At 38.1% G+C, this 26,057-nt stretch overlaps 1 protein-coding gene across 1 annotated transcript in view; it reads right to left on the bottom strand.

Moving 5' to 3' along the window:
* Window positions 1-7,407: 7,407 nt before the first annotated feature.
* The window catches only part of fam83hb (family with sequence similarity 83 member Hb), an 88,062-nt gene continuing 69,412 nt past the window's right edge, over window positions 7,408-26,057 (bottom strand). The window contains exons 3-5 of the mRNA XM_039737119.1: window positions 24,134-24,298; window positions 19,391-19,515; window positions 7,408-16,878 (exon numbers count right to left, since the gene is read on the bottom strand). Of these exons, the coding sequence (XP_039593053.1) occupies window positions 13,647-16,878; window positions 19,391-19,515; window positions 24,134-24,298 (3,522 nt within the window). The 3' untranslated portion in view covers window positions 7,408-13,646. The remainder of the gene's footprint in view (window positions 16,879-19,390; window positions 19,516-24,133; window positions 24,299-26,057) is intronic.

Below are 26,057 nucleotides of genomic sequence, written 5' to 3'. Positions count from 1 at the left end.
ACAGTTTGCCCTCCTTATTTATATTCAGGTCAGCAATCCCCAAATCCCTAAATACAATCACACCAAGAGTCCTGAGTTCATATAATAGAAGGGTTTTATTAAACACACCTCTACAAAGTATCAAAACACACAAATATACAGGTTTCTCTTTCCACAATATCTCCCTTCTTCTTCTTAGCACCGCACTGGCCTCCTCCAGTTGAGTGTTATTCTACATCCTCCCAGCTCCAACTAGCCTGAACAAGGGAGTGCTGACCCAGGGGTACTTCCAGTGCCAGAGCTACAGCCCGATGGAAGTACATCTGGGTCATACGAAAGTCCCATTTATTAGGGAGTTTATCTTGCTGCAGCACCCCCTTGCGGCACCCATGGTCCCCAGCAGAGCTGTGTTACTGGACTACATCTCCCAGCATTCCCTGGTTGGTTCCCAAATAGGCACCGATACGGAGGGCTGCTGCCATCTAGTGTTCTAGGGGAATTATACACACCCTGCAGCGATCATTACTGGGCCTGGCTCCTTCCTTTCTCCTGGTTGGGATGCCCATCTGGGTAAGGAACTATCCCCTTCTCAGGACGGGATGCCCGTCCAACCCCTGTGGCATTTACACAGTATATATGTAATATATAAATATATACACATACAAACACTTATACACGGTGCCTATAAAAAGTATTCACCCCCTTGGAAGTTTTCACATTTTTCTGTTCTACAATACTGAATTTTAGTGGATTTTACTTTTCTGACACTGATCTTTAATGTCAAAGTGAAAACAGAACTCTGTAAGCGGTCAAAACAATTCCAAATATTGTATATATGTATATATGCTAGTCAAGGAGTGTTAACCAAGTTAACAATATAGAGCTCAATGGCCTTTGCTTGCACTTAGCTATGAGTAGCTGCCCAAATATCTAAGTTAAAGGTTCCAGTTCAATTACAGTTTAGGGAAACGTCTCTAAGCTTAGGAAAAAGCAGCCAAAGCACTTGACTGTCGGCAGTCACAAAATGGCAATTTGTCTGTTCTACACAATGAGAAACTTCATCTTAAAGGTGAGACTAAATTGAGACACATGAATGTGACTGGATTAGGAGTAAGGAACTGTTTATGTTTCTGTTTCAGATGTGGGATAGTCACCTCTATTTCAGCTGGAGCTTCAACCAGTTTCTACTGCAATGGGATGGAGGGACGCTATGTCAACGTGGTCATCCCTGGACAGACACAGTACCTTACACTCTGTGAGGTGGAGGTGTATGGTATCCCATCGCAAAACTAAGGCTCAACAAGAGCTTAACATACTGATCTCACTGCAGATTAGCAAATAAAAATCTCTGAAATAAAACCAGAATTTACAGCATCTATGGTAGTTGGCATCTGTTTTTTGGGAAACTGTCAAGTGGTTGGTGTTTTTCTTTCATTTCTTTAAATATACTTTTTATCAGATGAAGGAATTTTAGCCAAGTAGAACAAATAAGAAAGAATAAAGGGAGTGGAGGACTACCAACTGGAGTCAGTAAATGTGCTAGAAGAAGAGTCAACAGATAACAGCATGGGATTTTTTTCAAAGAGATAAGGATTTCTTAGTTGAAGTCTTAGGATTTTACAAAGCCTTCTTTGTGTAAATCCTAACATTGCCTGTTCAGGTTACACTTTTCCTGTTATTTACAACACAATAAATGTCAATAAGTAGTCAGTGTGCCTAATTTAATATCGGCTGGGCCTGACCTGATGACATCAAGGTACTGCACTTTAATCCAATTCACATGACACTGGCACTCCACCTGCATGTGCTGCCACTTACTGATCTAAGATGACCAAGGTGAAAAAAAAAGTCAAATATTCTTTTGAGAATTTTGAGCTTGCAATGGTCATAGATATTTGCCAGTTCTGGATGGGAGGCTGCTCTGATTCACCCAAACATAAAGAGAACGTTCACACTCCTCAAAGAAAGTACCCCAAACTCCACAATGTTGGCATTCCTACCCACAATTGAGCCACGTGCTGCAAGGCGGTCATACAATGTAATGTATCCAAACCCACAAGTACTTGGTGAGAACATTAAGATAGCCAGCTTTACTAGGACCACAGCTCAATTCAGTGTTGGGTGGCAATAAAATTTAACTTTACAATGCAAATAGGCACAATAAGGAGAACATACAAACTCCATACTGAAGACAGTCTGTACCCAATTGTACTCTGTTGCTTCCATTATTTGAAGCAGTGCCAGTAAGGCACCTTACCATTCATGAATGACAGCAATAATTAGAGAGGTTTTTTTAAGTGATCAAGGCAACATAATTAATTTTTTGTAGGAAATAAATGTTTAAGACCACTTCTGGTTATCTTCAAAGAGCCTTTGCACACAAACTCTAGGACGTATTTGGTTATGAGGGAACAAGTAAGCTCAGATTGTGGTTAGTTTAAGCCAGGGGTCTCCAACACGTCGCTCACAAGCTACCGGTAGCTCGCCAAAGGGTTAATGAATCCTACATAAATTTGAAAACTTGATTAGTCAAATTAGGGGTGGGCGATCTTTCTAAAAAATCACATCACGATTCACAATCTCAATTGCAATCTATCTTTTCAATGTGGCATATACTTGAGAGAATTAAGTAACAATTTACTTTAAATACCAAACAAACTTGAATTCAATTGTTCTCTCGTTCGATAGCTAAGCGGAGTTAAGGAACACGCCTGAAGCTGGCGAATGAGTGAGGAAGGCCCCCTCCCCCCGGGCCTACTGTGTGTTTCTCGGATTCGCGCAAATAAATCGATACCACAAGCGAAAAGTGATACATAAGTGCGATGAGAGAAGTCGCAAAATCAACTGGAATGTTGAAGCTAATTCTAGAAAAAAACTCGATCTAAATCCTTTAAGTAGTTCTCTTGTGAAAAGCGGAAAGACATACAGACATTGGATTTCATATATTATATATTATTAAACCTTCAAAATAATGTGAAGTTAAAGTCTCAACAGCATTCTCAACATTTCTGGAGCTTACTAGAGCCAGATAACTATCAGAATCTTCACCAAGCAGCTCTGCAAATGTCTGCTTTGTTTGGGTCTCCATACCTCTGTGAGTCTGACATGAATGTCATGAAATCGAAGTTCAGAACCAGACCGACAGACGAACATTGAAATGACACCAGAAGAGTGAACCTGAGGGGCTCCACTTCACTAAATACCTCAGTGCCAGTCATCTGACTAACTAAAAAACACATCACACATGCAACTGGACCTGTGAATAAAGTGACAGTGACATGTGACAAAATGACAAATGAATAAGCCATACAGTGGTGTGAAAAACTATTTGCCCCCTTCCTGATTTCTTATTCTTTTGCATGTTTGTCACACAAAATGTTTCTGATTATCAAACACATTTAACCATTAGTCAAATATAACACAAGTAAACACAAAATGCAGTTTTTAAATGATGGTTTTTATTATTTAGGGAGAAAAAAAAATCCAAACCTACATGGCCCTGTGTGAAAAGTAATTGCCCCTTGTTAAAAATAACCTAACTGTGGTGTATCACACCTGAGTTCAATTTCCGTAGCCACCCCCAGGCCTGATTACTGCCACACCTGTTTCAATCAAGAAATCACTTAAATAGGAGCTGCCTGACACAGAGAAGTAGACCAAAAGCACCTCAAAAGCTAGACATCATGCCAAGATCCAAAGAAATTCAGGAACAAATGAGAACAGAAGTAATTGAGATCTATCAGTCTGGTAAAGGTTATAAAGCCATTTCTAAAGCTTTGGGACTCCAGCGAACCACAGTGAGAGCCATTATCCACAAATGGCAAAAACATGGAACAGTGGTGAACCTTCCCAGGAGTGGCCGGCCGGCCGACCAAAATTACCCCAAGAGCGCAGAGACGACTCATCTGAGAGGTCACAAAAGACCCCAGGACAACATCTAAAGAACTGCAGGCCTCACTTGCCTCAATTAAGGTCAGTGTTCATGACTCCACCATAAGAAAGAGACTGGGCAAAACGGCCTGCATGGCAGATTTCCAAGACGCAAACCACTGTTAAGCAAAAAGAACATTAGGGCTCGTCTCAATTTTGCTAAGAAACATCTCAATAATTGCCAAGACTTTTGGGAAAATACCTTGTGGACTGATGAGACAAAAGTTGAACTTTTTGAAAGACAAATGTCCCGTTACATCTGGCGTAAAAGGGACACAGCATTTCAGAAAAAGAACATCATACCAACAGTAAAATATGGTGGTGGTAGTGTGATGGTCTGGGGTGGTTTTGCTGCTTCAGGACCTGGAAGGCTTGCTGTGATAGATGGAACCATGAATTCTACTGTCTACCAAAAAATCCTGAAGGAGAATGTCCGCCATCTGTTCGTCAACTCAAGCTGAAGCGATCTTGGGTGCTGCAACAGGACAATGACCCAAAACACACCAGCAAATCCACCTCTGAATGGCTGAAGAAAAACAAAATGAAGACTTTGGAGTGGCCTAGTCAAAGTCCTGACCTGAATCCAATTGAGATGCTATGGCATGACCTTTAAAAAGGCGGTTCATGCTAGAAAATCCTCAAATAAAGCTGAATTACAACAATTCTGCAAAGATGAGTTGGCCAAAATTCCTCCAGAGCGCTGTAAAAGACTCATTGCAAGTTATCGCAAACGCTTGATTGCAGTTATTGCTGCTAAGGGTGGCCCAACCAGTTATTAGGTTCAGGGGGCAATTACTTTTTCACACAGGGACATGTAGGTTTGGATTTTTTTTCTCCTTAAATAATAAAAACCATCATTTAAAAACTGCATTTTGTGTTTACTTGTGTTATATTTGACTAATGGTTAAATGTGTTTGATGATCAGAAACATTTTGTGTGACAAACATGCAAAAGAATAAGAAATCAGGAAGGGGGCAAATAGTTTTTCACACCACTGTATCTGTGTATTTGGAATTGCATTGTTTTGTTTTGACGGCATTCATGTTTTAATTCAATAGTGTGAGATACACTAGGAAATGCATAAAAACATACAAAATGCACTTGCAGGTGAACTAAATATTTTTTGTGATGTTTTAATGTAAAAAGTAGCCTCTGATACTCTTCGTAATCGCAAAGGCTTTGTGAGCCCCACTCACCACACTCAAGCCTCTCACTGGTGTTTCCTTATCTTTTCATTCCAAAAACTTAAATTTCTGTCAGAAACCTGATGCCCACTTGAAAGATCTTCTATCATTAAATCTTTGTTTAGTGGATAATCCTACATACAGTGTCTATAGAAACATTCACCCCTGGAAGGTTTTCAAATTTTATACAACATTGAATCGCAGTTGATTTAATTTGGCCTTTTTGATACTGATCTACAGAAAATGACTCTTTATTGTCAAAGTGAATATAAATCTCTGCAAAGTGATCTAAAATAATTACAAACACACAACGCAAAATAATTGATTGCAGACATTTTCACTCCCTTTAAGTCTTTCTTCAGTGGATATGCCTTTGGCAGCCATGACAGGCTTGAGTTTGCGTGCACAGGCCTTATTGGCTTTGTACATCGGGACACAGCATTTTTTTTCTTCATTCTTCTTTGCAAAAATACTCAGGCTCTGTCAGGTTGCATGAAGATTGTGATGGAACAGCCTTTGTCAAGTCCAGCCACAAATTCCTAACTCGATTGACATCTGGACTGGGAGTAAGCCACTCCAGAATATTAATGTTGCTGTTTTTAAGCCATTCCTGTGTATCTTTGGCTGCATGAATGGAGTTGCCTTGCTGGACAATCAATCTTCACACAAGGTGTAGTTTTTTGAGACTACAAGTTTTCCACCAGGATTTTCTTGCATTTTGCTTCATTCACAGCTTGGAACAGAGAAGCACCTCCACAGCATTATGGTGCCACAGTGGGAATGGGGTATTTTTGATACAACATTTTATCCAAAGGTCAAAAAGCTTTATTGTGGTCACGTCAAACCATAGAACCTTCTTCCTGTTGACCTACAGTTCTTCCATTTTGCCATTCTCCCATAAAGCCCCGTTTGGTAAGGTATTCAATGTGCCCATAGTTCTTTGTGTGAAGAAACACTTTTTAACTTTTGTGTGAAGTTTATGCTTATGAAATTTTCTCACTACTCAAAGCGCTAAAACACAGGGTGGACCCGGTACACAAACCAATGTTCTCCTTACTGTGCCAATTCCTTTAATAACTTTGAAAACTTCAATCAACCGCCGCCAACCCCAATCTCTGTTTCCCTAAACGAAAAGATTCAGCTCTTTCAGTCTCTCTTTATGGTTCACACCCGTCAGTCATAAAATCTGCTTAGCTGCTCTTCTCTGGACCTTCTCTAGCAGTGCTGTGTCTTTTTTTGTAATATGGAGCCCAAAACTGTACACAGTACTCTGGGTGAAGCTTCACTAGTGTGTTTTACAATTTAAGCATAACCTCCAATGACTTGTACCCCCACACATTATATACAACCTAACATCTGCATAGCCTTCTTGATCACATCTGGACAGTCTGGCTGTTGATAGTGATGGGTCCACTATGAGTTCAAGGTCCATCTCATAACATGTACTTTCAAGTTTTAGACCTCCCATTGTCTCTTCAAATCTCACATCTAACAAAAACATACCATCATATGTCTGACCTCTTTATTTCTGAGATAAAGTGTGCAACACCGTCAACACTTAACGGCTGCTTGGTGTCCCTGCTCTGAAGAAATGCTCAGTATGTCACTCCACTTCCCATTAGTTATTGACCCCAAGACAGCATAGCTAGGACATGCATTGAGGATGTTGGAGACACGAGAAATGACTTGTTCAGCTGAGTTTAACAGAGAATTCTGTTTAGCCATCAGCTGATCTGGCTGCTACTCGTATTTTGGGACTGAGCTGATTACTGCACATGGTGCATCTGCACAAGCTTCTATGGATGTGTGCCAGCAATTATATTCCTTGACCAAACTTGGTTTGCGCCACCATTTGTCTCTATTGAGTAATTTGGTTAGGATGTCACTGTCCCTTCCTAAGATGCAAAATTCAGGGAGCTGAAATTAAACAGCAAGCTTGTTAGCCAGCTGACTTAAATAGATAAGCGGTGTTCAAGACGGAGTTTACTGTGCACAATTGAACATCTCTGTCAGCTTCACTGCACGTGCACTGCCGGTTATGCCCCGTAAGGGGATGTCAGGTGAAGCTCACTGTAATGACACATTATTAGTGCCCATGTTCTTGAATGGAGAGTTGTTATTAGACCCTGCCTTAAATACAACTGCCCCCTACTGGCTCATTTCATTCCAAATAGAACCACACAGGTGTTGTACCACTGAAATGTGACCCACGTTTGGCACTTTTGCTGATGGTCAACACCTCCTTCTTGGTCTTCTTCCTTGTGTAATTTTTCAGGTCTGGACCCGAGACAAGCCCTACAAAAGACTTCAGATAAAGACTTTCATGAATACTTTTATTCTAAAAAAAAAATGTATATACAGCAAATATCTCTGATGTCCCAAATTTACATTAGACTTACACGGGTTTTACCATTTAGCACAACATTTGCATCACTTATTCCTTTATTTTCCAAGAAATGAAATTTAGTAGAAACATAACACACATCTTCTCATTGGATATCCATCACACACTCGTACAGTGCAGAATGTTTTTTTTTTTTATTAAGTGGCATGGGAGAGTTGCAGGACAGCACACTTGTCATTATGTCCACCATTAATTTGGCAGAAGCACAAAAAGTCTGAAGGCAGGTGGAATAATCAAACAATGGAGAACTGGGAAGCAGAGATGAGTTATTAATTAACTGAATTCCTGAAGGTTTACATTGGACAATGAGCTACATTCTAAAAGGGAACTTATCAGATTTCTTGTCAAAAATAGATGACCTATCTGTGGTGAAAGCCAGCAATAAATTGCTGGTTTTTCTAATACCTTCCAGAACACAAGAGTTTTATAAATACATTTTAAAAAGAACACAGCATGCTTGTTTTCAAACACTGGATAGAGATTTTCCAGTTTTCTCAGATATGTTGTTTTTTTGTATTTGCCTGGAGAACACAACTCAACAAGAACTTCAGTGGATCAATAAAATGTTCTTCAATTCACTCAGACGTGATTGATCACCTCGATGGCCAGCATCATAATAATGAAACAACTGCTGGCAGTGGAGTTCACCACATTATTGATACTGGGGGTGTTAATGTTCTGCTATTGCTGACTGGATGAGGTGATGACACCTCATCTATTGCACACATTAAGTCCAGGTATTCAGCAGCAAAGCACAGACTCAGCTGGTGTGTAAAGTGCTCCTAGTGTTCACCATGAAAGGTTCTCTATAAAATAACCATAAAGGGTTACAGCCTGCCAGTTCATTAGAAAGAAGCCCAAGAAGCAAAGTTGTGGAAGACTGCCCCTTATACTATACATGTTTGTTCATGTAGTGTACAGATTTTGCAAACTTTTTTTCACACCACCACTTTCTTTGCTGATTGCAATAAAATAAAAACAAAGCAGAACACAAATGATACTGTAATATTGGGTGGGAGCTCCTCAGTGATAAAAGCTAAAAACTGCAAACCAAGATTAAAGAAACAACTAGTCAGCCAAGGCACTAGTTTATGCTAATACTACTGTGTGGTTAAGATGGGCTCTGCTCTTACTCCTTAAAAACAGTAGTATGAAAGAACTGTACATCAAACACTGCCCTCTGCTGGCAAGTGAATGCATACATGAAAAAGAGCTTCGGTACTTTATTCTCAAAGCTGCACTTTATTTCCTTTTGCTGGTTTATTGAGTAACATCAGCTTTAAGTTCCTTTGAGTTGGAAAAAAAACATGAAAAATGGGCAACTTTAGAGTAGATTTATAGACTGTTATGTTAAGGCAAATGGGGGTCTCAACCAGCAATTAGTAATCTAGTGTCCCATTTTTTTACCATTTATTATTAATGTAGGACAAGAATGATTTGCTCGGCCCAACAAGCCCAAGTTGCTCCTGTGGTGGCAGACTTCACAAGATCAAATCATAACAGCAAACACTATGCATGACATTAATCAAATAATTGAAAATCTTACTTACAGCAAATAATATCATTCATTCTGCTTCATCAAACTGTAAACATTGCAATATCTTAACAATGAGAATTAAATGTATACTCCTTATCATTGCACAATGTCAAACATACACTGAGAAGGCCTGAACTTTACATTGATTGCCCATAAAACAGATTATTGGACCTTACAGCATTTCAGAATCCTCACTGCAAACTGTCCCTCATTATGCATAATGCATTGTCAGAGAATCTTTGTTAAAAGTGGCTGTTGATTTTCAATTTGATTTTTCAGATTATTTAAGTAATATTTCCAAACAGTACCCCATATTGAGCATTGTTATTTATACAAGGGAATGAGTCTCAGCGTTACATCACGGAGGCCAAACACAGACTTTATGAGATTTTGCTTACCTGGAGCCTACTTAGTATGAAATAGTTTGGGGCAGTACATGTCAAAGGGACGAGATAATGGCCAAGTGAGTATAAACATAGTTACCCTGTTCATTTTTTCCACTGACCATACAACCAACCAGGCACTTGGCTGAAACAGTAGACAAAGCAGAAATGTAACACTGCTCACATACATAGGAAAACATTATTTCCATGATGAAACGAAAACAATTTAAGGCAGACATTTTGGCTGGATTCAACTGACACACATGAACACTACACAGCCAAAAACTGGAGTCTCTTACCTTCTTTTCAGAATTGAATCAATGTTTTACCTTATATCCCTTGCAGATACAACCATATGCCGCCCTTCACTTACTACATACATACATACATAAATACAAGTTCAATACCTCTTTATCCAATGTAGGATCGGACTTGTATGGGCACAGTCTACCGCAGCAATACCAGGTGCAAGAAAGGGTGCTGGTCAATTGCAAGGCCCAGTAAGTAGAAGTTCAAATAAGGTTTACATAGCCAGTAACACGATGGTATCATGTTTGGTCTAATTTTATTTCAAATGTGACTTTGGTTCAACCACGACCCTATTAAAATATGAAAAAAAAAATCAGGATTTGTGAGCAAAACTTGAAAAATGATAACTATAGTGGAAAAATCGGCAAAAAAAAATTGGGAAAATATCATTTTGGTTGTTGAACCTTCTTTTGGCACAGATTTTGGGGGTGAGACTCTCCTAAAGTGGCACCCAGTACCACCATACTCTGGCTTATAAGGTTAGGATGGGGAAAAAATCATATTTTATGCCAAATAATATAACACAGAGACATTCAGTACCCAACAACTGGAAACCTGATGTATGTGTCATTACGACTCAAAGGCCAAAGCTACTGTATGATAAACGTTCAACACCTGTAACATCAGGTTTTCAATTTTTTAGTAAACCTTCACCTATTTTTCTTTTTTTGAATACAGTGAATGTGATTTTTGTTTTTTACATCTAAGAGTGAAACATGCCCATCTCCTCTTAAGAAGTGGTGGATGGTTGGTGTACAATAAATAATGACATCAGGGTGGACTTTTAAACAATTGTTTCAAGTGACTTGCTTTTAGATTTTACAAATTATATTAAGAAAAGCATCTCTGTAGTGACAGAGCATTATTTTGAAAAACCAACAGTAAGGTGAAACTGTTTTCTAGTATGCCTGTTCTACTTGAAGAATGCCAGTTACAACCAGCATAAATTAAGAATTAGCGACCTCTATATACAAATTAATCATAATCAGCAAGAAAAAAAAAAAAAAAAAAGTGTCCTAGCCTAGTGCTACGACTGAAACTCTTGAGTTAGTAGAAGAGTCAATGACTAAGTCATGGCTAGCCAGGTCTGGGCAGGGTAGCATAGTAATAAAGAAGCTCACTCCATCATTCCATGCAGAGACCACAACAGTTCAGGAAACCGATCATCTTACTACGGAGAGCCACCTGGCCATCTAGGCACATTGGGTAAATAGACTCCTAGTAAGGATAGCTGGTGTCCATCATGGTTTATTGATTTGATTTGTCACACTCATTTTTCTCTGCATCTGTTTTAGGCACATTACAGAGATTAGGTTTGAGCATGTTAATTTATAATGCATGAATAAAAATGTAAAGCTTCTCTCCAGTTTACTTTGGTGCTCTGTCTTGTCACCTGGGGTTATAGATACACAGTATGAGAAAGGGGCAAACATTTAGCCACAGTAGCAGTCAGCCCTGACAGTGACCATAAATGGAGATAAACACAGCTGCATCTTTCTGACAGGCTGGCGAGTGTAAACATACAAGGGCTATAGTGGCAATTTGGTACACTCTGTTCAGGTCTATGCAATAAAGAGGCTGCAAAATGAGGATGCACGATAAAACACATAACAATGGCTTCTTTAACATACAATTATAAACTTCAATAAAGATACAAAGCATGACTTCCGGACCTTGATAAGAACAAGAACTCCCTAAGTGATATTTTAAGCTTTGTTTCAAACTCACCCACACATAATCCATCCATCAAGTACTTTTACAACTCTTATTTTTAGGGAAAGACCTAGCCCATTGCAGGGCACCTACACACCTTCACCCACACCCGGCAAATACAGACTTGCTCAGTAACAGTTAATAGGCAGCAATGAACATTATGTGTGTGCATCTATCTGTTATTAGGCTACAGATGTACAGTACTTCAGCATGATGACAATAGGAGACCCTACAAAAAGATTCTTTAACTTACAACTTTCTTAAGGGTTTCGACAGTAATGAATTTCTAAAGTCTTTGTGTGCCGTAAACATGGACACATTCTATAAACACTGACTTACAGATTAACAAAATCACTTAAATACGATACAAATGTTTAATTCATCAGTTTCATCGTCTATGTAAGCCTCTGCCACAGTCCATACACATCATCAGTCTCTGTGGCTGTTTCCTTTACATTGAGGTATTCAATTTTTTGCTGCTGCAGATCATGTTGGAAGCAGACACTTGATATCCATTTTGGTTTACCTTAGCAGGAGCATTAAAATTCTGATGAATTTTAAGTAAACATAAAATGATTTTGAGATGAATAATCTCAACATGTGGCTAATCCAAATGTCTACTCTTCTCCTTAAAAGCCACAGCAATTCCGATAGTTTAATACAGAAAGAGGAAAGTGATGCTGACCACATGATGCAAATTACAATTAATGTAGAGTTGTTAATCTGAGTTGATGTTTGGCAGAATATGACACTGAAAAGTGGAGATGCTGGACATTACCCATAGCAGATAATCTATAGTTTATTTGCATGGGTCAAGCACCCTCAGAAGTTGTTTACGTGGAGAAGTTCAATAAGTCCAAGTTATTTTTTCACAAACATGTTACATATACACATTTACAATGCAAAATGATGTTCTAAATTTGTACAAATTGAAAAACAATAACTTGCCCACAGAGGCACTTTACAATGGAAGGTTTAGGGCACAGAGGAAAAGCTTAAAGACTTATTAAATACGTCCATTTTTCAAGCCAAGACTGTTGTCGAGCATTGATCCATGCCTTCTGTGTTTCTGACACATGCTTGTGACAACTAAAAGGATCTGAAAATAATTGTTATTGCATGTTCCTAATAATATTTTTCTCGTGGTAAGGATACAACCACACGCCATGAAAAGTACTGTGATTTAGTCTTTTGAGAGGAAACCACCTCCCAGGGGGAGTGAAAGGTTATCACGCATGAAGACTAAGTGCTGAGCTATCACACACAGCTTGTCTTCTTTTGAAATGGCTAAATCTCATAATAATGACTTTTTTCAAAAGTGACATGAATACAATATTTCACAATGTGTATGTAATCGCAAGATGCAGGTCAATACTCAACAACTGTCCTGACTTAATAAAACTGACATATTTGGTATGTTTTTAAGCTTTTCCCCATGCCTTATAGACTACAATATATAGTGCCAGTGTGAATAAGATATTTTAATTTATAGAAAGCAATTAACTTTCTATATACAGCATGTTTGTGAAGAAATAACTTTGACTTGAAAAATACCAGATTTATCCTTTAGACCGGTTTTATCATACACACCAAACAAACAAAAGCACTAAGTGAGCTTGTTAGAGCTGAAGGTCCAGAATATATCAAAAGAAGCCATCTGTCCATACTAAGATCTGTATACACACAATCTGATTCACAGCTGCTGGAAATCATTAGTATTAAAAACCTCACAGAAAACCCCACCCCAAAATTTATGTCCAAAAAGATAGTCCCTGATGTCATGTCATTTTTTAAATAAAAATGATCTTGACACAGTACAGTACAAGATCAAACGTTCAGACCAGTGCCAGCAACTAACCCAGCATTAGAAACATCTAAAATCTCATGCATTTAGTAAAAATTGGCCCATAAACATCTTGAGCTTCTTTGGCAAGCAAAGCACTCCCTAAAGCCCAAAAATTCAGGCAAATAACCTTTAAACTGTGAAACACTGCATCTTAAACAAGAACAGTTAGGTATAAGTCCTCCTTAAAAATAAAACAAAAAAAAATGAAAGAGCAAAAGTCCAGGTTCTCAGCCCAGTTCATCTCTCCAATAACGGAAAGAAGTCCAAATATAATAATGGATTAAAAATGACAAAAAAAATAAACAATACATTTAGACACAGTACAAGTATGAAAGTTTTGGCAATGTGAATACAAGCAGCATTATTTTTTGCTTTTAAAAATTCCGAATCTAGATGTCAGTTTCCCAGACTTTTTCTCCTTGGTGTCATCATCTGTGCTTTCTGAATCTGACACCTGACCTGAATCTTTGTTCTTGTAAAAGACCTCAAAACGGCTGTACACTTTCTTCTCCTTGCGCATATTCTCCATTTTTTTAATTAGCTTATCCCGTTCTTCGGGGTTGGTTTGTGGCCGCTGGAATCTGCTCCTTACTGGAATTGTATTAGTCTTTGAGGTGGGCTGCACCTGGTTCTCTGTATCTGGCTTCTCCACCCCTTGGCCATCCAATGTCTCTTCCGTGTCATTTGGAACATGCTTAACTATTTCAGCCCGATTCTTTTGACTGTTGGCAGAGATCTGCTCCAAAATGACTTTAGTGTCATCTCGAAGATTGCTGCTGTAGATCACGTTGGAAGCAGACGCTTGATATCTGTTTTGGTTTACCTTAGCAGAAGCATTCTGAGTTGACTTGCGTGTCTTATCTTCCTTATTTTCTGCCACTTCTATATTCTCTACCTTAGAAGGTTTAGTAGCACCGTGTCCGTCACTCTGCTTTAAAGGTCCATTATCCTCAAAGACAGGTTCCTCTGTCACTGAAACATTAATCGGGGGCACAGGTTTCTCTTCAGTCAGCTTTTTTTCTCCCTTTTGTCCTAAAAACTCTTTTAGTTTCTGGGAACCCTTCTTTAGAAAATCCATTGCCTTTACATCCTGCTTTAAATCCCCTCCATCTGTAGCAATTGAAGAGGTGCTGGATCTGTTTGACTTCTCAGCAGGTACCTCTAGTGGCAGTGATGACATGCTCTGACTGCATGTCTTTTTGAACTCCCTCTTCATGGAGTCAGTGGCATCGGTGATGGTTATAGTCTGGGGTGATATTTGGAGGATGGGAACAGGAGCGGCTGGAAGATCCTTACTAATCTGATCCACAACTGGCTTCTTTTCCTGCTCAGCAAGAGGTGTCCTATTGGCCTCCTTGCCAACTGATTCTTGCTCCTTGACCTGCGTTTCACTTTTTTTAAGAGAGGATTCTGGCTGCTTGCTCTTAGCTGCTTCAGCCTGTTTTGCAGCCTCAGCCTTTCGTTGTGCTGCTAATTCTTTGAAATATAAAAGCCGATCATTAGGATCATTCATGTTGAGCTGTTCAGTGCTTCTTCCCAGTACACTGTTAAATTCCCCAAAATGTGGCACATTTGGTTTCAGATTTGGTAAAGATTTCTGGTTCTCTTCTTTTTGAGAAGGTTTGAAACTGGATTGGCTTGGCAGCTGGAGTTCAATTGGCTCTTTAAGCATGGGCTTCCTCTTTAAAAGAGACTCTGAATCAGAGGCTGATGGCTGGTTGGGATCCTGGTCCTCTTTATTAAGTGCCGAGATCTGTTCTGTTCGGTTAAGTACCTGAGCATCTTTTGAGGAATCTTCTGACTGGGATGCTTTGGAGTTTATCTTGCTTTGGTCAGTTAACCTGAACTCAAAAGGCTCCCGGGAAAAGGATCTCCTCTTTAAAAGAAGCTCTGCAATATTAAGAGTGGATTTGGAGAGATGACTATGCTCCTTGGATTCAGTGGACTGCTGCTCTTGCTGTGTGACTTCAGTGGAATCGCTTACAGCTTTCTCAGACTGCTGGTCTTTTGAAGCAACTTTACTTTGATCAGTCAATTTGAACTCAAATGGCTCTCTTGTGATTAATTTCTTCCTCTCTAAAATCTCCTCAGCTGCGAGGCTGATTTTGACTGGTGCATTTTCCTCAATTAATTCTCCAGTGGGTTGATCTTTCTGAGCAAGTCCTGAGGAGTTTTTCATCAAAGAACTGCTATGTTGCTCCAGCTTGGAAGAACTAAAAATCAGAGAAGACCTCAGCCGAGAATTTCGCTGCAAGTAAGGATTCAACCTAGATCTCATCGACTCGTGTTTAGTAAGACTAATGTCCCTTGATTCCTTAGTTTCAGCATCCTCTCCAACATCCTTCCCCGCTACTTCTGTGTCTTCAGCTGCAGCATCCATTACTGTCCTAAAGCTAGACCTGAAAAGAAACTGTGGTTCAGTTCTTTTGAAAGCAGGTACCTTTGGAGTTTCTTTGATAGCAAACCGGGGCAGGGATGCCTCAGGAGCAAATGAAGCCTCCTCCTGGGGCTCATCAAAGGTCTCTGAATCAAGAGGGTGCTGTAGACCCTCATCTCCACCTTCCTGATATGTATTGAGGTATGAGGAGATGCGCCATGTTCTTAGACCTTGTTTAATGTTAGGGTCTTGTCCCTCTCTTTCTAGACTGGATTCATGGAATAACTGCTTCTGGTCTGGTGGGTGCTTCTGAGTGGGAGATGACTGGCAAATGTAGGTGTGTCCAGTGTTTTGCCTCTTCTGTGTGGAATGACCTAGCCGCCCATCTCCTGGAACTAGGCGACCAGACCCATGCTTTACCTCCTTAGATGAATTAGAAGGGACATAATCCAACATTTGTTGATAACCACCAATGTGCTGGGGTGCCAGACCAGGAACATCCTGAGTAAACCTAGAGTCATCAGAATAATCTTCCATTTCTTGGTATTCCATGTGGTTGCTCCTCCCTCTGTCATAAATGTTGTGACCTGATCCTGGTCCTCCGTACTTCTTAGGTTGAAATGATCTGTCCATCTGATAAATCGGTTCCCTTAAATAATGACTAGATTGGTTTTCCATTGGGTCCACATTTTTCATCATCCTTTGTCTTATGATTTGCTTACCATGTAGATAGTTGTCATTTGTTCCTTCCGCATAGCTGTGTCGTTTGAAGGCATCCATGTCCATTTGCCGTGATGCCATGAGCAAGTGCCTCGGTGTTTGAAAAACTCTCTCTGCTTCTAACTGCGGACCAAAGTTTCTCCCATACATATTTTTTGGTGCACCTTCCACAGCGTGTCGGAATGGATCCTCTCTTCTAAAGTTCTCCCTCTCCATGTCCATCCTTTCCCCATACGAACAAGAAGAGTGCTGGGAAATAACAGAGCCCTCTGTAGGAAAGTATAACAAAGGCTTTTTAATCGGAGGAGGTCTGATGTGACCATATGGCTGGATGTTAAAGTCACTATCCTCTGGCTGCATCATAAGTGCTTTTTCAAAAACCAGAGGTTGGGACTGTGCAAACAATATGCGAAACTCCTCATCAAAAGAAGCCACCAGCTCCCCAAGAAACAGATGAGCTATGCAACGGTGAATCTTCTCAAATGACCACATGAAGCTGGAAAAAAAAAAAATTAAATGAGACAGTCATTTCAAGACACCAGCAATCAAATAGAGCATTTTAGAACTAGATACCAGGTGGTATCATGAAACATATAAAGCAAATATCACAAGTCAATGGGTCAAAATAAAACCTGCCCAAGCAGCATCAGGCATATGAATGGGTTGGCACTCCATCACTGCGCACACTTACTTGCACTCACATAAACCAAATCAAGCCAATTTACAGTGACCAGTTTACCAAATCTACTTGTATTTAAGAGAAGATTTTGGGATAAAATATAAATAAAGGATAAATCTGTTACACCTTGAATTATGTTCCTCATATGCACTCTTGGTTAAATAAATTTGGACATCTGCTTACCTGTCCACAGGGTATAACAAGCCCCAACCACGCCATGTCTTTTCACCACATACTAATGTGACTGTTTCTAACTGTAAATGATTGTGGGTGGGCTCTTCCCTTGTCTTTTCCCTTCTTCATTCCTGTTCTGTACTTGATATCCCCTCACAATGTTATATTATATGCAATATATATTGTAAATTTAATCCATATTCTGATATATACAGTACACAGTGTTGCCACCAGTGGGTCACAGGTTGCCGTTATTGGTTCGTGAGCGGGTTGCCTAAGTGATTAGCAGCACTACGGGATGTATTTCCCTTTTTCTAAGTGAGCTTATTTCAAATAGGGGAAGTCCCCAATCACATTCTTTTTATCAAGGGGGCGGTTTGCAATTGCTGGCAGTAGGTCAACAATAAACTTAAGGCAAAACTGGGTTATGGAGCCTTAAACCTTGAGAAACACTGGTTTAAGGAAGGCAGTGCGGGCTGAGTACATAATAATTAGCCACATTATGCAACTCCTAACAAAAGATTCAGAAAACATAGGACTACAAGAGTCACAAAACATATAAGACTCTATGAAATAATAAACAAAAGATTTATTATTGCATCTGGTTTTGGTAAGTTCTAGAATATTATTACCTATTTCCTATATCCCTCAGCTGTAAGTATGAATCACTTTAACTCGGTTAGCCGTAAATTGGCCCATGACTACACACAGACACACACACAGAACAAGAGAGCGGGACATAAACTATATGTTCAAAAGAGTGCAGACATCTAACCATCACACATATCATTCCCAAACCGTGGGAATTTACATGGAGTTGGCCTCCTTTGCAGCTTTTGTAGTCTCCACTTTTCTAGGAAGTCTTATCACAAGATTCTGAAGTGCATCTGTGGAAGTATGTGCAGATTCAGGTGAAAGAGCTTTTGTGAGGTGCGGCACTGATGTTGGATCAGAAGACCTGGCTCACAACTGGTTTTCCAATTTATCCCAAAGGTGTTCAATAAGGTTGAGGTCTGAGCATTGTGCAGGCCAGTTATATTCCTCAAACTATGTCTTTAGGGGCCAGACTTTGTGCACAGAGGCCTAATCAAGGCATCAACTTCACAAAATTGAGGCCACAAAGATGGAAGTGCACATCTGTCTAAAATGTATTTTTATGCTCTAGTATTAATAGTACCCTTCACTGGAACCAAAGGGCTTAGCTACATTTAAAAAACAGCCCCAAACCATTATTCCTCTACCACCAAACTTTACAGCAGGCACTATGCAGTGCAGAAGATAGCATTCTCCAGGCATCCAGCAAACCCAGATTTATCCATCCAACTGCCAGATAGTAACACATGATTCACCACTCCAGAGAGCAATGGCATCAAGCTTTATACCACTTTAGTGGACCCTTGGCAGTGTGCATAGTAATCTTAGGCTTGTGTGTAGCTGCTTAGCTATGGAAATCTGTTTCATGAAATTCCTGATACGCAGTTATTGCTTATGCTGCCACCAAAGGAAGTTTGGAATTCTGTTTTGAGGAGCGCAACACAGGATATGGGATTTCTATGTGCTTTGCACTTCAGCACTCTGAGGTCCATGCTTTGTGAAATCATGTGGTAGCAGAGGAAAAATGTCTTGAACCGACTTGTGGCAAAGGTGGCATGCTATAATGGTGTCATATTTAAAGTCACTAATCTCTTCAGTATTACCCATTCTACTGCTAATATTAATCAATGGAGATCGCATGGCTATATGCTTGATTTTATGTACACATTAACAATGGGTGCAGCAGAAACACACACAGACACACACACACTCACATTTTCTGCCAATAGTTTGTAAACATGTACTCTGAAATGGTTATTAATTATATAATATGAAAGTAGATTTTTCCTATTATGCTGCTGTAATGTTTCTGGCATCCCAAATCACAAGTATTACAAATCAACATCATAACCTCTGTATTCAGTTTGATTTATATTCATCCATGATAACAAAACAATAAATATTATCTTTAGGTAAATTTTGTTATATTTAATAATAAAAGAATGAATGTAGTTTACAGAGATCATATGACAGTTTGGTATTCTCCAACTCGATACAGCACTATTTATTATTTTTTTTTTTTTTAAAGAACTACAGTTTTGATATGAAGAGTGCACCCTACCTGTAGTTGCCACTTAGCACAGCCCTGCAGTCGACCAGCAAGAACCTCTCCATCAGTTGACCTTTGAAAGACTTCCCTGTGCGGCAAAAGTAGGTGATGCCTGACACAGTTCTTATACGCATAAACTGTAAAAGACAAACAATTCACATTACAAATGTTTCTGAAAACCATTTGATAAAAAAAAAGTTCTTCCCGATTTAGTTAAATTGAGAAGTGCTGAATGGAATGGTTTAAGTCCCAGATTTTTTTTTATCTTCTACTCTCTGGATTATAACCTAATAGAACTATCCCTTCAAAACTTTTCAATTTACTTTTCATTTAAACATTTATTGTTAATGTGATGCTTGCACTTTTCATTCTAAAACACATCTTTGTGTTAATGTATTGGTGTCAAAATCTATTTACACTGGAATAAAATTTTGGATTTACTGAGGCCGTCAACAATTATTAAAGATATTATTAGTAATACACACTTTGGAGTCATAATTACAGTTCAAATTCAAGTGTACATTCCTTTGTAAACAGTTCAATGAAGATACTTACCTGCATTATAAGCTATACACACACATACATATAAATCCATTCTCCAGTGTCCTTCGTATTTGAAAAATAATCTCAAAATGTGTAATTAACAGAGAAACGGAATAAGTATATTTATGTTACAATATTAGGATATACGTTCAGCATAACACTTGTTATAATCAAATTACTGACAGTGCCCTCCAGAACTATTATCCCTCTTTGTAAACACAAGAAAACAGATGCTATGAAATAATGTCTACTGTTCATTGACTTTACCTTACACTTGAATTATAAGACAAATTTAACCTTTAACAGAGGTAAAATTATTCAAAGGGGAAAAACAAAAAACTTGTAAAACTGAAAACACTCCTAATATTGGTCAGGTGTCTAGAATTGCTCCTCAAGTAAAAGATTACTATATTCATCATAACTAATTCAATGTTTTTCACTCACCTTTTCATGGAGTTACTTTAGGCCACCATACCCACTCACCACAAGAAAAAAGACATTTATATTATACTACAATCAATTGAAACTCCTGACAGATGATCTCCTATTTAGCGAATTACATGACTTCTAAAACCAAATAGGTGCACCAGTGATGATTTAGATGTGTCATATTAAAGGGGTGAATACTTATACACTAAATTACTTTTTTTGTTTTATATCTGTAATTCATTTAGATCACTTTGCTAAGATCTGTTTTCACTTTGAAATTGAAGAGTCTTTTTCTGTTGATCAGTGTCAAAAAAACTCTAATTAAATCCACCATTTTCCAATACTAAATAATAATAAAATGTGAAAACATCAAAGGGATGAATACTTTTTTTTTTTTATAGGCACTGTAACATTCTCAACAGCTCCGTATGGAATGTAGGAACCAGCACTGGACTGGTCACCAATCCACTGTAGGGGCCACTCAACCACATACTCACACTCACGCGGAGCCAGTTTGAAATCACAAATACAGCTAACTTGCATCTGTATGGAGACAAGGGAAGAAAACTGGAGCACCCCGAGAAAAACCCATACAGACACAGGGAAAAACACACACACTACATTCAGATAATGTCTGGGCATGGTGTTCAAACTGAAGATGCTGGAGTTTGAAGAAAAAATGCTTCACAGACAAAATTACACAAGGCAACAAAAATTGTTTTTGGTAACCATCAGAGACCATAACATACTTTTCTAAATTGGTTTTTCAAATGAATTTCAGATCCACTTTCAGTCTTTTCCAGTCAAGTCAACTTTTTGAGTTATGAGTAACATTAGTTTACAGTGTACTTGTCTGCAGTTTTTACTAAAACATAAGCACCAATGAAGTAAATGTTTCAATATCTTCGGTGCAAAGTCAAATAGGCACATACTGTTGTACAGATATACTGAACGGTGTCAGTCCGGTACCACTGTTTCTTCAAAAACGCTTAGAGCAGGATTTTCTTGTGTACACTGTGTCTGGATTATTGCAGTAAAGCATCCAGCAGTAGTCGTCCATCATAACCTCATTCCAGAAACCATGGTAGTGACTCTCCATTAACTGAATGTCTGGGTGAAAACATTTTCCTTGTTCATCACTCTCCATACCAAGATTTTCTGGAAAGAACTCTAGATGTGAGTGCAAAAAGTGCATTTTTAATGACATGTGACAGCCCAGTGTCTGGTATGAATCAAGCAAATTCTGAACTCCTTCCTTGTATACACAAGTCTTAGTTTTCACAGAGCCACCTGAATGCGTTCCAAGCTTCTAGCTCAGCTGCTGAGAGAGATTGTTTAAAACCATCATCCTGCAAAGCGGAATTGACATGTGGACTTATAAATATCTCTTTCTATATACGAGTATGACAAATGAAGCCCAAGATTTATTCAGGTTACCATGTGAACAGCCAAAGTACAATTTGTATATCTTCTTAAGATCTGTGGTAATTGGGCAACATTGTGTTTTCGTCGTGAATAAACTACACACATAACAGAAGCTGTCTGGATGATTAATACAATTTCTAGGAATGATAACAACTGAAATCAATCTCAGTTAAAGTTGTCTGTAACATAAAGATATGGGCAATTACTGTTAAATCTTGCAATATGCTTAGTTTAACTATAAACATATCATGCAATATATAATTAGCTTCATCACAATAACTAAACATGCCAGAGAAAAACTAAATACAGACTATAAATCAGCACGAAAATCACTACAAAACCCACATAAAATTATCTCTGATGAAAATGACCTGTTGACCTCTGTTATTAACATGTTTAGCAATTATTATGAAAGGTTACACCACTGCACAAGAGAGTTTAGCAATGTCAGAATATTTTGAAAAAAATCAAATTATAATAATCTGTAAGATACCCACTGGATAAACAAACCTTTTAAGGGTAAACTGCTTCTTAAAATTAATCTACTAAACAATACAAAGATGATAAGGTAAAATAACAGAAATGAATGCACCATTGTGTTTATGAACAGTTATGTTCAATACCCATTTTTTGGAATTTATTTGCATGCTTGGTCTGCAAGTAATGAAGTGTTAAAAAGATCAGTTACAAGCATTGACCACCAGGGGATATCATGGTCCCACTAAAGTAGGTCGTATTTTCATCTACTCTGCAAAAATAATGTAGAATAACAACAAATACATGAAATAAACTATTTTATCAAAATTAAAAGTAAAAAGGTACTGCAAGAGGAGTGGAACATTCTGCAGTGTTAGTAAATATAAGAAAGGGCCCTAAGCATCCTACTCATAAGAAAAAATAAAAGAAATGCATAGAGATAATTTGGAGTTAATAGTGGGGAAAAATAAGATAATACATAAATCCAGGAAGGATTAGTGGAAAAAATAATAAGATAATACTTTCTAAAGGTAACACAAATTTAATTTAAACATATGTTTTGTTTAGAGATGAAATAATGTAGGAGCAAATACACAAATTATGAAGCTCTTTTAAACATACCAGACTGTCCTATTACTACAATTGAGCATTCTGAACAGAAATTTGCATTGAGGGCATCATGGTGCAAAGACTAAAGCCTTCTGCACATGGGTGGTACTTGCTTACCACTGGTGAATTAAAATACTGTAGTTTGGAAATCAAGCACATCTTTGTGTTACTCAAGTGCTTGATTAATATTAATATTTTTGTATTTGATAGTTTTTTAAAGCTCCTGCAAAACATTTGCATACCTGGAAATCTAATTTTCACAAACAAACAGTAATGTTCATATATTTTAACTTTTTTTTAGTCATGAACTACAATTTTTGGTCAATTTGCTATTATCTTTGAGAACTGCTTGGCCAAATACAATTTGACATTAATTTCTGATACTTCTCCCCAGGGAACATACTCATACTAACTACATGCCTAAACCAGAACCTCTTAACCCAGAGACACATACATTCTACTAGGATTTCCTGATTCCTATAGTGAGCAGACATTGGCACGCAAAACCTCCTCTTATCCCAATGCATAGGTGTTCTCATATTTTATTACCTTTGCCATGTGGAGTATGCCCTACTTTGCCTTTCCTTTACCCAGGAATTACTGTCTTGAGGACCTCTTATATATATTACTTCTGTATAAAATTCCTAAAGCTCAGATTTAGGTATTCCTTTATCATATTTATTTCAAACAAAAAAGAATATCAACCATACATGTCCATGGTGAATAAATCAATACAAGGTAAACAAAAAAAATCCAAGCAGTTGACCTAATTCACCATTATGTTTCATGAAGAAAAGTAATGAAAAATCCAATGTAAGAGTATTTGTATGTACAAAATTATGCTCAATTGTTGACTTCATTCTGTTATTTTTCAGGTTGTGTCCTAGTTTGTTCATAAAACCTTGTTGTTCCAATTGTCAATCCTCATTTCCCTTTCAGGACAATACAAAGTGGAATCTTCCTACAGTCACAAAGATGACAGAGGAGTTTCGAAACAAACTTTCTCAGGGGTGGGGTTGATTTGTTTTGAAACTTTGTTTTTTTGGTTTTTTTTTTTGTAAAACTTGAGTTATTTGTATGGAATGTAGTTTGATTTTAATAAATTCAATAAAATTAAAAAAAGAAAAATGAAGAAAAACTTTCATGTAAAAGGTATAGTGGTGCAGTAAATACAGTACTATAAATCCTTTTAAGCACATAAAAATTGAGAGCATGTGAGGTTGTGATGTGGCTCATTGAGTTACTTGGCATGAACAGAGAAGAATTACTTACATGGACAAAGTCAAGGTTGACTTTACACTGGAACACCATCCTCACAAAATGGTAGGAGTTTATTTCATCCAGCAAGATGTAGACAGGTACACGGCGTGAAGCAGCTTCCAGCAGATCAGCAAACAGGTCAACATCAGTAAATATGTCCATTACCACAGCAATCACCTGTAAGAGTAAGCAGAAATCAGTGAGGTAAAAAAACAAAGAAAACATTAGATATAATGGACTTAAGCTTCTAACTGAAAGAATAAAATTTACAAATAAGGAAGTGTTCAGTTTCCTTGACAGTCTATAGCCTCTTTTTTTCCAAGTGTTAAAGCATAATGTCCTGAAGGTCTTCATGACTGTTTGAAGGGCTACATTACCTGTTAACTCTTTTCTCTAATAAAAGAAAATGCCTGTGTAGGAGTTTGCGGTATATAGTCTACGATAATACCTTAACTGTTGTTTTAATGATGTGCAAGCTGAAATTATCAAGTATGTCAGTCACTTTGCAAAAAACAATCAAAAATACACCTGGAGAGTCCACGCATTCACTTTCTTATGTATAATACCTGACATTTACATACATTAAATTTAACCTGTCACAAATCTGCCTAGGTCTCTATGCTGTTCACGTCCCTCTGAAATAATTCAGTTGATTCCAAATTATGTGCACTTCTACCTAGTTTAGTATTATATTCAAATTTACCAGCTTTTTTTTTAATGTAATTTTTGTTATCTTGATTGGTCATGTATTAAAAAGTGCAGCAGTCCTTATACTGATCTCTGAAGGACACCACTTTTAACATTACTTAATCAGCCGCATTTCTTTGTTCCCAACGTTTAATCCAGTTCTGTACTCAATTAAAAATAGTGCCCTGAATTCGAGCTTTCTTAGTTTCATTACTAACCTCTCACATGGTACCTTATCAAAAGCATTCTTAAAATCAATATCATATGCACCTCTCTGGTCATATGCTTCTGTTGCTTACTCTCAGTATTCTAAAAAAATCTGTGAAATTTGATCTACCCCATCTGAAACCATGCTGACAATTCACAACTATACCTTGATATGCAATGCTTGATTTTCTTATTAATAATTGTTTCCATTAATTTAAATAAAATGCATGTTTATTAATTTACTTGCCTACAGTTACTTGGATCGGACCAATCTCCTTTTTAATTAATGAGCAATACGTGCTAACTTCCAGTCCTTAGGAATTTCCCCATTGTAGAGAGATTTTCAAAAAATGTGCATCAAACGTTTATACACTCACCTAAAGGATTATTAGGAACACCTGTTCAATTTCTCATTAATGCAATTATCTAATCAACCAATCACATGGCAGTTGCTTCAATGCATTTAGGGGTGTGGTCCTGGTCAAGACAATCTCCTGAACTCCAAAATGAATATTTGAATGGGAAAGAAAGGTGATTTAAGCAATTTCCCCCCCCACTGTGTCCCTATTTTCATACGACTCTCAGATGGTGGGCTACAACTCGTCTTTTCATGGCGACTTTGATATCTGACAACTTCTTTTTTATTTCGGGCACTGTGCAGCTTTGTGAACTTGAGCTTTCGAGTTTCTCCGACACTCTATGTCACTCGATCAACTTCCTTTTGTTGTTTATACCACTGTTTAAATCAACAAATAGTACATTTTTCCTATTTCTACTATTTTCCCCCGTGCTTTTGACATTGCCTTTTCACAGAATGCTAAGCTTAAGGGCTGTTTATATTGATTTGCATATTCAAAGAGGTGTAATTCTGGTAGGAAATCGGGAGTGGCAGCAGGCGTGTGTACGTGCATTACTTTTCACGCTGACAGGGATTTATGGAGCGGAAGAACGCGGAAGTTGGCGTTAGCACAGATTTATGCATCTGGATTTTTTTGTGCATACAAACATTTCTGCTTTTGTCTGTGCACTCTGTTTTAGTGTG

This window comes from Polypterus senegalus, chromosome 15 (assembly GCF_016835505.1).
Source record: "Polypterus senegalus isolate Bchr_013 chromosome 15, ASM1683550v1, whole genome shotgun sequence".
NCBI lineage: Eukaryota > Metazoa > Chordata > Cladistia > Polypteriformes > Polypteridae > Polypterus > Polypterus senegalus.
Note: the sequence above shows the minus strand (reverse complement) of the source record. Positions and strands in the feature narration are given on the sequence as shown.